This window comes from Pseudorca crassidens, chromosome 15, assembly GCF_039906515.1.
Source record: "Pseudorca crassidens isolate mPseCra1 chromosome 15, mPseCra1.hap1, whole genome shotgun sequence".
Classification (NCBI taxonomy): Eukaryota; Metazoa; Chordata; class Mammalia; order Artiodactyla; family Delphinidae; genus Pseudorca; species Pseudorca crassidens.
The window spans coordinates 3567536-3580096 of record NC_090310.1 but is presented as its reverse complement, the minus strand read 5'-3'; the positions used below and the strand labels follow the sequence as shown (position 1 = coordinate 3580096).

Below are 12561 nucleotides of genomic sequence, written 5' to 3'. Positions count from 1 at the left end.
TAGAATTGACACGACATACAACGAACCGTTTAAAAGTGAACAGTTCAGTGGCATGCATACATTCACAGGGCTGTACAACCAACATCTCCATCACCCCCAAAGGACCCCCTGTACCCATTAAACAGTTTCTCCCCCTGCCCCCAGCCCTTGGTAACCACTGACCTGCTGTCTGTCTCTATGGATTTGCCTGGCTGGATATTTCATATAAATGGGACCACGCAATGTGGAACCTTCTGTGTCTGGCTTCTTCCGCTGAGCGTCGTGTGTTTGAGGTTTACCCTCATTGTAGCAGGTGTGATGGCGGAATAATATTCTGTTGTGTGGCTGGACTGCGTTTTGTTTATCCACCCATCCCTTTCCCGGATGATTCTTAACGTGTGGCCAAGACTGAGAAACGCTGGTCTGACCTCTTCTCTTCAGATTGGAATAATAGTAACTACTTTGCAAGGATGTTGTGGGCTTTAATGGGGCGCTCTTTGTGAAGTACCAGGATGGGTCCAGTAAGAAAACGGTGCCTGGGCTCCGTAGGGGAGCTCCCCAGGGAGAGGGGAAAAGAACATTTATTCTCCGAGCACCGCTGTATGTCAGACATCCCCGTATGGGCTCTTGAACCGTATCATTTCATGGTACCTGCAGGCTAGGTACTATTATCTCCTTTAACACACAAGGAAGTTGCAGCCCAGAGACGTTAAGACATTTCCCCTATGTCACACAGCAGCTAAGTGATCATACAGGGACTTTCCACCCAGCTGTGCCTGGCTCCGAAGCCCTGCCCTCTCCAGCTCAGGGTGGAAGGCAACCTTCGGTCCTTGTCTCCCTGCCAGCTCAGTTTGGGAGCCCTCCACGTGGAGTTGCCCTCCCCACCCCCATCAAATGCAGTGGCCACGTGGTTATCTAAGTGGCAAGGGTTGGCCACAGAATGGGGATTCTGTTCTCCAGAAAGCAGGCCGAAGGCCCATTTCCCTCTTTTCGTTGAACCAGCGGCAGTTTGCTAGAAATGTCGACTCTTTGAAATTTCCCACAATCTTGAAGGCTGCCTAGCTGACTGCCAGCTCTGTTCCAGATAGTCTAAACGTTATCTCTGAATTGCAGCTGTTCAAAATGACTCCCTTGTCCCTCTGCTGGGCAACGGATAAACAAGTCATTACACATCCTTACGATGGAATAGTTCTCAACGATAAAAAGGAAGGAACCATTGACCCAGGCAACAGCATGGATGAATCTCACCTGCCTTAAGCTGAGTGAGAAAAGCCAAACTCAAAAGGCTGTGCTGGGGCGGGGGGGTGGGGGGAAGCCTGGAAGGGTTGAGATGACAGCCAAGAATAGTAATGTTAGGCGGGTTCATCATTTTCTTCTCACAGAAAACAAGAGCTAATAACTAAGTCCCTGTTCGGCATTCAAAGCACAGTTTCTTTTCACCTAAGAATACACTTGATTTTATGCAATCAGTTCTCTTTAGACATTAAAAAAAAGGTCTGTAGAGCTTCTATATGATCCCGTTTATATGATGTTCTGGAAAGGGCAAAGCTATGGGGACAGAGAACAGAGCAGTGGTTACTGGGCTGCGGGGAGGGTTAGGGTACCAGGGGGCAGGAGGGCAAATGGGGGGGCGGTGATGGACCTTATATTTATCTTGATTATGGTGGCAATTATACAACTCTCTCCATTTGTCAAAACTCATAAAAATGTGTAGCAAAAAGGGAAATTTTACTGAATATAAATTAAAAGGAAAATTAAAAACGTAAACAGTGAATTAATTGTCCTCTTCAAACGCCTGTCTAGAGGTTTAGGAAGAAAGAAATTAGGCTACAAGGAGTGAAAGAAAAAGTTCTCCTTTCTTGAGGGCTGTGGGAACTCTGTTTCTTGGGCGTTTGCCCCTGGCCCTGGGGCCCTGGCCCCCGACCCCTGTCTCTCTCTCTCTCTCTCTCTCTCTCATTCAATAGCTGCAGTGCTGGGTGAGAGACAAGGAAAGTTTTGTGGAACCCAGAAATAAATAAATAACTGCCCATCCAGGTCGCCACGGCAACCATGACGTCACCCTCAGATCCGAGGGGCTGGTACCACGGGTGGCTTGTTGCTGTTTGTTAAAGGAGCAGGGGAGAGGGCAGCCCAGTAACAGGTGGAGGAGACTTGGTTTCCCGCTGGGAAGAAAGGCGTCCATTGCACCCCCTTCACGGTTGGCCTCAGACCCCCACCCCCCCAGCCCTAGTGGAGGGAGCGTAAATTAGCACCGCCTCTTTGGGGGGCTTTTGGGCAGAATCTATCAAAGCTAACACTGTGTGTACCTGTGTTAGTGTCTCCGGGGTTGTGGTAACAAACGAACACACACTTAGTGGCTTAAAATAACGGAAATCTGGTCTCTCTCCATTCTGGAGGCCGGAAGTCCGAAGTCAAGATGTCTGCAGGGTTGGTTCCTCCTGGAGACTTGAGGGAGAGTCTGCTCCAGGCCTCCCTCCCAGCTCCTGGCGGCTGCCAGCATCCGTGGCCTGAAGCTGCATCACTCCAGTCTCTGCCGTTTGTTTTCATTCTGTGTCTCTCCTCTTCTTATATTGACACCTGTCATATTGGATTAGGGGCTCAGCCCCCCGCTCCAGTATGACCTCATCTTAACTAATTACACCTGCAACGACTCTTTTCAAATAAGTCCCACATTCTCGGGTCCTCGGGGCTAGGACTTCAGCATAGGAATTTTGGGAGGACACAGTTCAACCCATAACCCTATTTTTGTTGTTATTATATTTGCTTTATTGGCATAGATCCAGCATACAGAAGGTACTCAAGAAATGCTAAGTGGACGGCCCCTAGCACGGACACAGCATACAGTGGGCACTCCATAAATGCTCTGTGCACTGTACTGCATGGTGCCCTTTGTTCTGAACCATACACCCAGTTCTCATTTGTGTAGGTCTTTATAGTAATGATCGGGTTCCTGGGGTGTGGGGGGAAGTTTTATTTGTGTTTTAGTGGAGTTTAACCCCAGCTGGTGGTAGATTCTTGGCAAAGTCCAAGGTGAACTGTCCACTTACCTGACTCTGAGCCGGCGTGGTCCTGCCTGCCGCCCGAGAGCCAGGTGTTTGCAGATCTCATCTCCCCCACCTCCAGCCTGACCTGAAGACCCCTGCAGAGAGTTTGGCCAGCCAGGTGTGGCCATGTCCCATCCCACCTGGGTGATGTCACTTCCTAACTCTGCCCTGGAGCTTCCCCTCCATAAACCCGGCATGGTGGTGACTCTGTGGCTCCATGGTAGCCTGCAGGGACCAGGAGCTCCCGTGAGGATCAGGTGAGAGAATGGGGCGGAGGCAGTGGATGGGGCTTGGAAGATTCCAAGACACCAGGGCATCAGGAATGCTTATTGTTGGGACTTCCCTGGTAGTCCAGTGGTTAGGACTCCATGCTTCCACTGCAAGGGGCATGGGTTCGATCCCTGGTCTGGGAACAAAGTTCCCTCAGGCTGCATGGTGCAGCCAGAAAAGAAAAAAAAAGTTAAGAAAAAAAAGGAATGTTCATTGTCAAGATAGAGTCACGTGGCCGTTCCACACGTCTCCGCCCAGCGGAAATGAATGCATATGTTCACTACAGTGAACGCTCGTGGCAGTTACCATAACAGCTCCAGGCTGGAACGTCCGCCTCCAGGAGATGGGATAGATAACTTGTGGTTCCCTCACCGGGTGGAATACTCTACTGCAACGAAAACAGCCAATAACTGAGGCTGGCAAAAGTCATGCTGAGCCCAAGGAGCTAGACCCAGAGGGTGTGTGCTGTGTGATCCCACTGATGGGAAGTTCAAGAATAGGCAAAACTAGTCTATGGTGGCAGTGTCAGAGGGGGGTGTCCTTGGCGGGCAGTACCCCTGGGAAGGGGTATAAAGGTGAAATGGAGCAGGACGCTATGGTCCTTGCCCCTCCCCCCGCAATGTCCTCCGCCTGCCTTTTGTCTGTGGAAAAAATTTAGCCAAAGAATAAGTTTAATCAGAGAAGTGAGAAAATGCAGTAACAGAGGAACACAGTCAAAGGAGACCAAATAATAATAGTTCAGTCATTAAGCAAAGTCAAGGACCTTTAGTTCCTCCTCAAGGGCTAGAGATAATATTCTGAGCCATATCCCGTGAGCTGTCTTATAGGTACTGAAACACCACCAGGTGGAAGAAGTTAACTACATGATGACCAGGCTGTAGCCATGACATAAGCTGCCACAATTCCAAGAATTGGCCCAAAGAAATGGAAACAAACCGACCCTGGAACTGAAGATTAACTGTACCTAAAATAATCGCGATGACGCTGGTCAGACCACTGATGACCAATTTCAAGACGACTGTCGGAGCTGCCTGTGCTGTTCCTGCCTGTAGCCCCCTCCCTCTGTCTGTGAAAGCTCTTGCCCCCGATTGTCGGCGGGGGGTGGAGTCGGCCTTCGGACAGGCGTCCGCCCTCCCCGCCGATTGCCGGCCTCCATAATAAAGCAACCTGTCCTTTCCTACCAACACTTGTCTCTCGAGAACTGGCTTTCGAGCGGCGAGCGGCCGGACCTGGGTTCGGTAACAAAGCCGCTTTCTTGGGTGTGCAAACGAGGCTCTGGTGGTCACGTGGGCACGTGTCTACGTCGCAGTCCATCCAGCCGTACCTTGGGGAGCTATATTGTATGTCTGTTGTGCTTAAAGCAAATTAAAAGTAAGAAATGAAGAGGATGCTGCAACCCAATATTTATTTATTTATTTTGGCTGTGCCGCGCAGCTTCCCCGACCAGGGATCGAACCCAGACCACAGCAGTGAAAGCACCGAGTCTTAACCGCTGGGCCGCCAGGGAATTCCCTGCAACCCGATATTCAGCAAACACCACTTTGGGGATTAAGCACAAAATGTTGGATAGTGCAAAGAAAGTGTAGTGGAAAGAGAGAGGGAGGGCGGGAGGGAGGGGAGCGTGAGGGGGAGGGGAGAAGAGGAGGGAAAGGGGACGGCAGGGGAGGGGAGGCGGACCCTCTTCCCACCAGCAGGGGCCGAGGTCCTCAGGCCTCCTGGGAATTCTGTGACCGGGCCGCTCCCGGCTTCCCAGCCAAGCTTCCGGGAACTGTGTGTCTCCTTGCAGGTTCATGAACCACCGAGTCCCTGCCCACAGGAGGTACCAGCCCACGGAGTACGAGCATGCCGCCAACTGCGCCACCCATGCTGTGAGTCTTGGGGGGCTGAGAGCTGAAGAGGGGTCTGGGGACGCAGCCTCTTTGCCCTTGGAGAGATTGTGTTTCCGTTCCACGGCCATGTCCCGAGCGGCCTGTTCTCAAGTCTTCCATGGCCCTTGGAAGAGCGTGTGGGATCTCGGGGGAAGGTCATTTGGGGAAATTGGAGGCGTTGAGCGTGCCTCTCTTTTACCTTAAGAACCTTCAGTGGTTCCCTAGTACTTGTACAGCATCCAGGCTCGGTAGCAAGCTCCCAGATAGGTCTTAGCCTTTGTGTTATGTTGGCCCACCTTCCACTGCCACGATCTTGTCCCCAGGCTCCAGCGCTCTGAGACACCTGCTGTTTCCAAAATAGAAGGCGTGACCCCGTGCCTTTGCACATGCTGTTCCCTCTGCCTGGAATACTTGCCCTCTCCCCCCACCCCAGCCTTGTGTAAGAAATCCTTCTCTGGGCAGTGGTCCTTAACCCTTTGGCTCATGGGCCCCTTTGAGGATTTAATGAAGCTCTAGACCTACGCTGTCCAGCTTGGTAGCCACTGGCCTCATACAACTGAAATGTAGCTTGTCTGAATTGACATGTGCTGTGAGTATAAAATACACACCAGCTTTTAAAGACCTGGCATGGAAAGAAAAGAATGTAAGGTATCTTCTTAATACTTTTCATATTAATTACACATTGAAATGAAATTTTGGATATATTGGACGAAGCAAGATATTAAAATCAGTTTCACCTATAAGTAATTTCCTTCTCCAAATGTGGTGACTACAAAATCTAAAATCGCCTGCGCCACCCGCGTTAGAGTTCTGCTGGCTGGGGCTGCTGGGGGTCTCTCTCCAGAAGAAGGGCTCCTAACACACGGAATTGGGCAAACCCTTGCCGGGACCCTGGGCCCCCAGCGCTTCGGAGAGTTCCGAGACTTCTCAGAGGGAACGATGGATAAGCCAGGATTCGAAGAGTGGGGAGTTTTCCAGGTGGACATGATAGGGAGGGATGCCTTCTTCACAGAGAACCACAGGTGCAACAGCACAGAGGCATGAAGCGGGGTGCCCTGACCGGGAGGCTGGGGTATCCGTGGACCCAGGGGGTCGGGGGCAGTGGCCAGAGATGCTTCTTGCAGAGAGGAGATCTTGGCTTCCTGTTTTACCACGATATTCTGTAGAGTTACGCTGTCCAGTAGGGTAGCCTCTGGCCTCGTGTAGCTGTTGGAATTGAAATTGAAACCAATTAAAATGAAAACGTCAAGTCCTCAGTGGTACAAGTCACATTTCAAGTGCTCAGTAGCGGCGTGTGCCTAGTGGCTCCCATACTGGACAGTGCCAATCTAGAATGTTTCCACCATCGTAGGAAGTTCTGTTGGGCAGTCCAGAGTCTAGAGGCTTCCCTCCATCATAGAATTTCTGTTGGACAGTGAAGGTCTAGAACCTTCCCACCATCGCAGGAAGTTCTGGATGGTGCAGGTCTAGAACCTTCCCTCCATCAGGTGAAGGTCTAGAACCTTCCCACCATCACAGGAAGTTCTGGATGGTGCAGGTCTAGAACCTTCCCTCCATCATGGGAAGTTCTGTTGGGCAGTCCAGAGTCTAGAGGCTTCCCTCCATCATAGAATTTCTGTTGGACAGTGAAGGTCTAGAACCTTCCCACCATCGCAGGAAGTTCTGGATGGTGCAGGTCTAGAACCTTCCCTCCATCATGGGAAGTTCTGTTGGACAGTGAAGGTCTAGAACCTTCCCACCATCACAGGAAGTTCTCCTGGATGGTGCAGGTTTAGAACCTTCCCTCCATCACAGGAAGTTCTGGATGGTGCAGGTCTAGAACCTTCCCTCTGTCGTGGGAAGTTCTGCTGGACAGCGCAGGTCTAGAACCTTCCCACCATCACAGGAAGTTCTGGATGGTGCAGGTCTAGAACCTTCCCTCTGTCGTGGGAAGTTCTGCTGGACAGCGCAGGTCTAGAACCTTCCCACCATCACAGGAAGTTCTGGATGGTGCAGGTCTAGAACCTTCCCTCCGTCGTGGGAAGTTCTGTTGGACAGCGCAGGTCTGGAGAAGAGGCTCGGGTTGCTCGGGGGCTCTGTATCTGCCTGGACCCCGCTCCGAAGGCTGGCCCTGCAGCACCTCCCTCCACATCTGCCTGGACCCCACCCCAAAGGCTGGCCCTGCAGCACCTCCCTCCACCCTGCTTCCAGCTCTGGATCATTCCCAGCATTCTCGGCAGCTCCAACCTCTACTTCCTGTCGGACGATGACTGGGAGACCATCTCTGCCTGGATCTACGGCCTCGGCCTCTGTGGGCTCTTCGTGGTGTCCACCGTGTTCCACACGATCTCCTGGAAGAAGAGCCACCTCAGGTGCCTGCTGCCTAGCCCATGGGAGGGGGCGAGCTCCTGGAGGGGTGACCAGGGCTGGGACCCACGGTGGGCTGAGGGGTGAGGCAGGATGCCTCGGGCCACGCTTGGCTGAGCCAGGAGGGGCCCTGGATGGAAGGCCTTGTGCCGTCTTGGCCTCGGGCCGGCGGGGTTGACTGCCACGTGGGCGGACCACCTCACCCTCATTTGCCTTGTTTGCTCACTTCTGCGAGTCCGGAAGAACAAGCCCCTCGCTCCCAGGGTCATTGTGAGGGACCCTCATCATCGTCATGATAATCGCCCCCTTCTGGGCGCCCCCTAGGTTCCAGGCATTCTGCAGATGTCCCTCTGCATCTTTCCAATAATTCTGCAATGTAGGCATTAGAATCCTGGATTTTAATTTTGATTTGTTTTGTTCTTAATTTTTTAAAAATTGTGATAAATACACAGGACATAAAATTTACCATCGTAACCATTTTAAGTGTACAGTTCGGTAGTGTTAACTGCATTCACATTGCTGTGCAGCTATCACCAGCATCATCTCCAGAACTTTTTCATCTTCCCAAATTGAAACTCTGTCGCCATTAAACACTAACTCCCCATTCCCCCTTCCCCCGCCCCTGGCACCCACCCTTCTACTTTCTGTCTCTATGAATTTGACTGCTCTGTGTACCCCATGTAAGTGGAATCGTATAATATTTATCCTTTCGTGAGCCCAGTGTCCTCAGGGTTCATCCGTGTTGTAGCAGGTGTCAGAATCGCCTTCCTTTTCAAGGCTGAATCATACGCCACTGTCTGGGTGGACCACACGTTGTTTATCGCTTCATCTGTTGATGGACCTTGAGACGCTTCTGCCTTTTGTGACTGGCTTCTTTCACTGACCGTGATGTCCTGGGCTCATCCACGTTGCAGCTTGTAGTATCCCTGTCTTGTGGCTGATGACACTGAATCTGGAATGTGACTTGCGCAAGGTCACATAGTTGTGTCCAAGCCAGTGTTGATTCTGGGTTTCCAGGGCCCCCATAAAGTGAGGGGACGCTCTGGTCCATTGTAGCAGCTGCAGTGACCACTGGTCCCCATGTCCAATGCCCCCTCTTGCCCCCAGAATCCCTGTGACTCTGCTGTATCCCAGCCCCTCCTGTCCCCATTCTTTCCTCTCTGTGGCTCCTGGTTGCTGTAATGGATTACAACACACTGGGGGGCTTGAAACAACAGGAACTTAGCCTCTCATAGTTAGGAGGCCAGAAGCCCGAGATCAGGGTATCAGGAGGGCCATGTCTCTACGAGAGGACCCTCCCCTGCCTCTTCCAGCTTCTGGTGGTTCCCATGGTTCCTTGGCTTGTGGCACCATCACTCCAATCTCTGCCTCTGTCTTCGCAGGCCTTCCTCCCCGTGTGTCTCTGTGTCCAAATCTCCCTCTCCTTTTTCTTCTAAAGACAGCGGTCGTTGGGTTTGGGGCCCACTTACCAGTGGTGTGACGGTGCTGCCCTTTAGTGTCCTCATCTGCGACGTGGTGGATGAAAAGTATGGTCCCTGCCTCCTAGGTGGGATTACAGAGTTAATGCCCGTAAAGAGCTTAGAACGGTGCTCTGATTATAGAATGTGCTCTGTATGTATCGGCTGTTGTTATTCCTTTTATTTCTAGGAAGACTTGCAGTTAGCCCAGCATCAGATAGAAACACGGCCAAATTGAATGAAGGCTGCGGTCGCTAGATAGAATCACAGTTTGTACTAGTTATCCACTGCTGCGTAACAAATTACCCTGAATCATAGTAGAGGCTTCAACTAACAGTAAACCCTGATTCTTTCTCAAAGCTTCAGAGAGGCAGGAATTTGGGAGCTTAGATGTGTGTTTCTGGTTCAAGGTTGCTGATGTAGTCGTGATGCTGCCCGGGGCTGCCATCATCTGAAGGCTGGACCTGGGCTGGAGAAGTCACTTCCAAGGTGTCTCCCTCCCAGGCCTGACATGTCAGTGCTGGATGCTTGGGGGTGCTCAGTCCTTCCCACGTGGACCTCCCCTTGGCCACATGGCTCGTCCCCCCGCAAAGTTAGTGATTCAGGAGAACAAGGCAGAGGCTGTGATATCTTTTATGATCTAGCCTTAGAAACCACACACCATCGTTTCTGCAACCTCCTGTTGTTTCCATATGTTTGCCATATTTGTTGTGGGAGGGGCCGCACACAGGTGTGAGGACCAGAAAGTGGGGCTCCTTGGGTACCATTTTGGAGGCTGGCTACCACACTGGTCAGAGGTATTGATGACTGTAATTTGCTCTTCAAGGGGAGGTCATAAGGGAAGCAGTAACGTTTATGAGCACTTCCTGTTATGCGCTGTGCTGAGTCCTGACCCTCTTCGTCCTCACAGCGACCCCGATAGGTGGCCAGTGTCCTCCCTGTTTTACAGCTGAGGGAGCTGAGACCAGGGAGGGTAAGTAACTTGCTCAAGGCCCTAGTCCCTCTGTGGTAGGGTTGGGATTCGAACCCAGGTCTTATGGCTTCAGAGCCTGGACCTGAACCAGAATGCCAGAACCCAGAGGGTCTTCAGGCGGCACCTAGGTTTGTTGGTTTTGCACTTATTTTTCTTTAATGAAAGGAGAATAGAATAGAATTAATAAACATTTAATTTTCCGTACTTTCTTCTGCTTGCTAGACTTCTATTGAGTATGCTTTTTTTTTTTTGCGGTACGCGGGCCTCTCACTGTTGTGGCCTCTCCCGTTGCGGAGCACAGGCTCCGGACGCACAGGCTCAGCGGCCATGGCTCACGGGCCCAGCCGCTCTGTGGCACGTGGCATCTTCCCGGACCAGGGCATGAACCCATGTCCCCCGCATCGGCAGGCAGACTCTCAACCACTGCGCCACCAGGGAAGCCCTGAGTATGCATTTTTTTTTTTTTTAACATCTTTATTGGAGTATAATTGCTTTACAATGGTATGTTAGTTTCAGCTTCACAACAAAATGAATCAGTTATATATATACATATATTCCCATATCTCTTCCCGCTTGCGTCTCCCTCCCTCCCACCCTCCCTATCCCACCCCTCCAGGCGGTCACAAAGCACCGAGCTGATCTCCCTGTGCTATGCGGCTGCTTCCCACTAACTAACTACCTTACTTTTGGTAGTGTATATATGTCCATGCCTCTTTATCGCTTTGTCACCGTTTACCCTTCCCCCTCCCCATAGCCTCAAGTCCATTCTCTAGTAAGTCTGTGTCTTTATTCCTGTTTCACCCCTAGGTTTTTCATGACATTTTTTTTTAAATTCCATATATATGTGTTAGCATACGGTATTTGTCTCTCTCTTTCTGACTTACTTCACTCTGTATGACAGACTCTAGGTCTATCCACCTCATTACAAATAGCTCAATTTCGTCTCTTTTTATGGCTGAGTAATATTCCATTGTATATATGTGCCACATCTTCTTTATCCATTCATCCGATGATGGACACTTAGGTTGTTTCCATCTCTGGGCTATTGTAAATAGAGCTGCAATGAACATTTTGGTACATGACTCTTTTTGAATTATGGTTTTCTCAGGGTATATGCCCAGTAGTGGGATTGCTGGGTCATATGGTAGTTCTATTTGTAGCTTTTTAAGGAACCTCCATACTGTTCTCCACAGTGGCTGTATCAATTTACATTCCCACGAACAGTGTAAGAGGGTTCCCTTTTCTCCACACCCTCTCCAGCATTTATTGTTTCTAGATTTTTTGATGATGCCCATTCTGACTGGTGTGAGATGATATCTCATTGTAGTTTTGATTTGCATTTCTCTAATGATTAGTGATGTTGAGCATTCTTTCATGTGTTTGTTGGCACTCTGTATATCTTCTTTGGAGAAATGTCTATTTAGGTCTTCTTCCCATTTTTGGATTGGGTTGTTTGTTTTTTTGTTATTAAGCTGCATGAGCTGCTTATAAATTTTGGAGATTAATCCTTTGTCCGTTGCTTCATTTGCAAATATTTTCTCCCATTCTGAGGGTTGTCTTTTGGTCTTCTTTATGGTTTCCTTTGCTGCGCAAAAGCTTTTAAGTTTCATTAGGTCCCATTTGTTTACTTTTGTTTTTATTTCCATTTCTCTAGGAGTTGGGTCAAAAAGGACCTTGCTGTGATTTATGTCATAGAGTGTTCTGCCTATGTTTTCCTCTAAGAGTTTGATAGTTTCTGGCCTTACATTTAGGTCTTTAATCCATTTTGAGCTTATTTTTGTGTATGGTGTTAGGGAGTGATCTAATCTCATACTTTTACATGTAGCTGTCCAGTTTTCCCAGCACCACTTATTGAATAGGCTGTCCTTTCTCCACTGTACATTTCTGCCTCCTTTGTCAAAGATAAGGTGACCATAGGTGTGTGGGTTTACCTCTGGGCTTTCTATCCTGTTCCATTGATCTATCTTTCTGTTTTTGTGCCAGTACCATACCGTCTTGATAACCCTGAGTATGCATTTTAAAGTTCATTTTTATTTTTATTTTATTTTTTTTAATTGAAGTATAGTTGATTTACAATGTTGTGTTAGTTAACAGGTACACAGCAAAGTGATTCAGTTATACGTACATATATATGTGTTTGTATATATATATATTCTTTTTCACATTCTTTTCCAATATAGGTTATTACAAAATATTGAGTGTAGTTCCCTGTGCTATACAGTAGGTCCTTGAATTTCTTTCATTGTTTAATTGAAGTATGGCTGACGTACAGTATTATATAAGTTACAGGTATGTAACGTGGTGATTCACAATGTTTTTAAAGGTTATATTCCATTTATAGTTACTACAAAATACTGGCTATATTCCCTGGATTGTACGATACATCCTTGTAGCTTATTTTATTTTATTATTTATTCATTTAGTGTTTTGGCCGTGCTGCACGGCTTGTGGAATCTTAGTTCCCCGACCAGGGATCGAACCCAGGCCACCGCAATGAAAGTGCTGAGTCCTAGCCACTGGACCGCCAAGGAATCCCCCTTGTAGCCTAGTTTATGCGTAATGGTTTGTGCCTCTTCATCCCCTCCCCCATTTTGCCCCTCCCCCTTTCCCTCTCCACACTGGTA

The 12561-nt window shown here is 49.4% G+C and overlaps 1 protein-coding gene across 8 annotated transcripts in view; it reads left to right on the top strand.

Moving 5' to 3' along the window:
* The window catches only part of MMD2 (monocyte to macrophage differentiation associated 2), a 70948-nt gene that overhangs the window by 27857 nt on the left and 30530 nt on the right, over positions 1–12561 (top strand). For all 8 annotated transcript variants that reach the window (XM_067705404.1, XM_067705398.1, XM_067705399.1 and 5 more), the window contains exons 2-3: positions 5080–5161; positions 7352–7512. In XM_067705404.1, coding sequence (XP_067561505.1) covers positions 5080–5161; positions 7352–7512 — 243 coding nt within the window. The remainder of the gene's footprint in view (positions 1–5079; positions 5162–7351; positions 7513–12561) is intronic.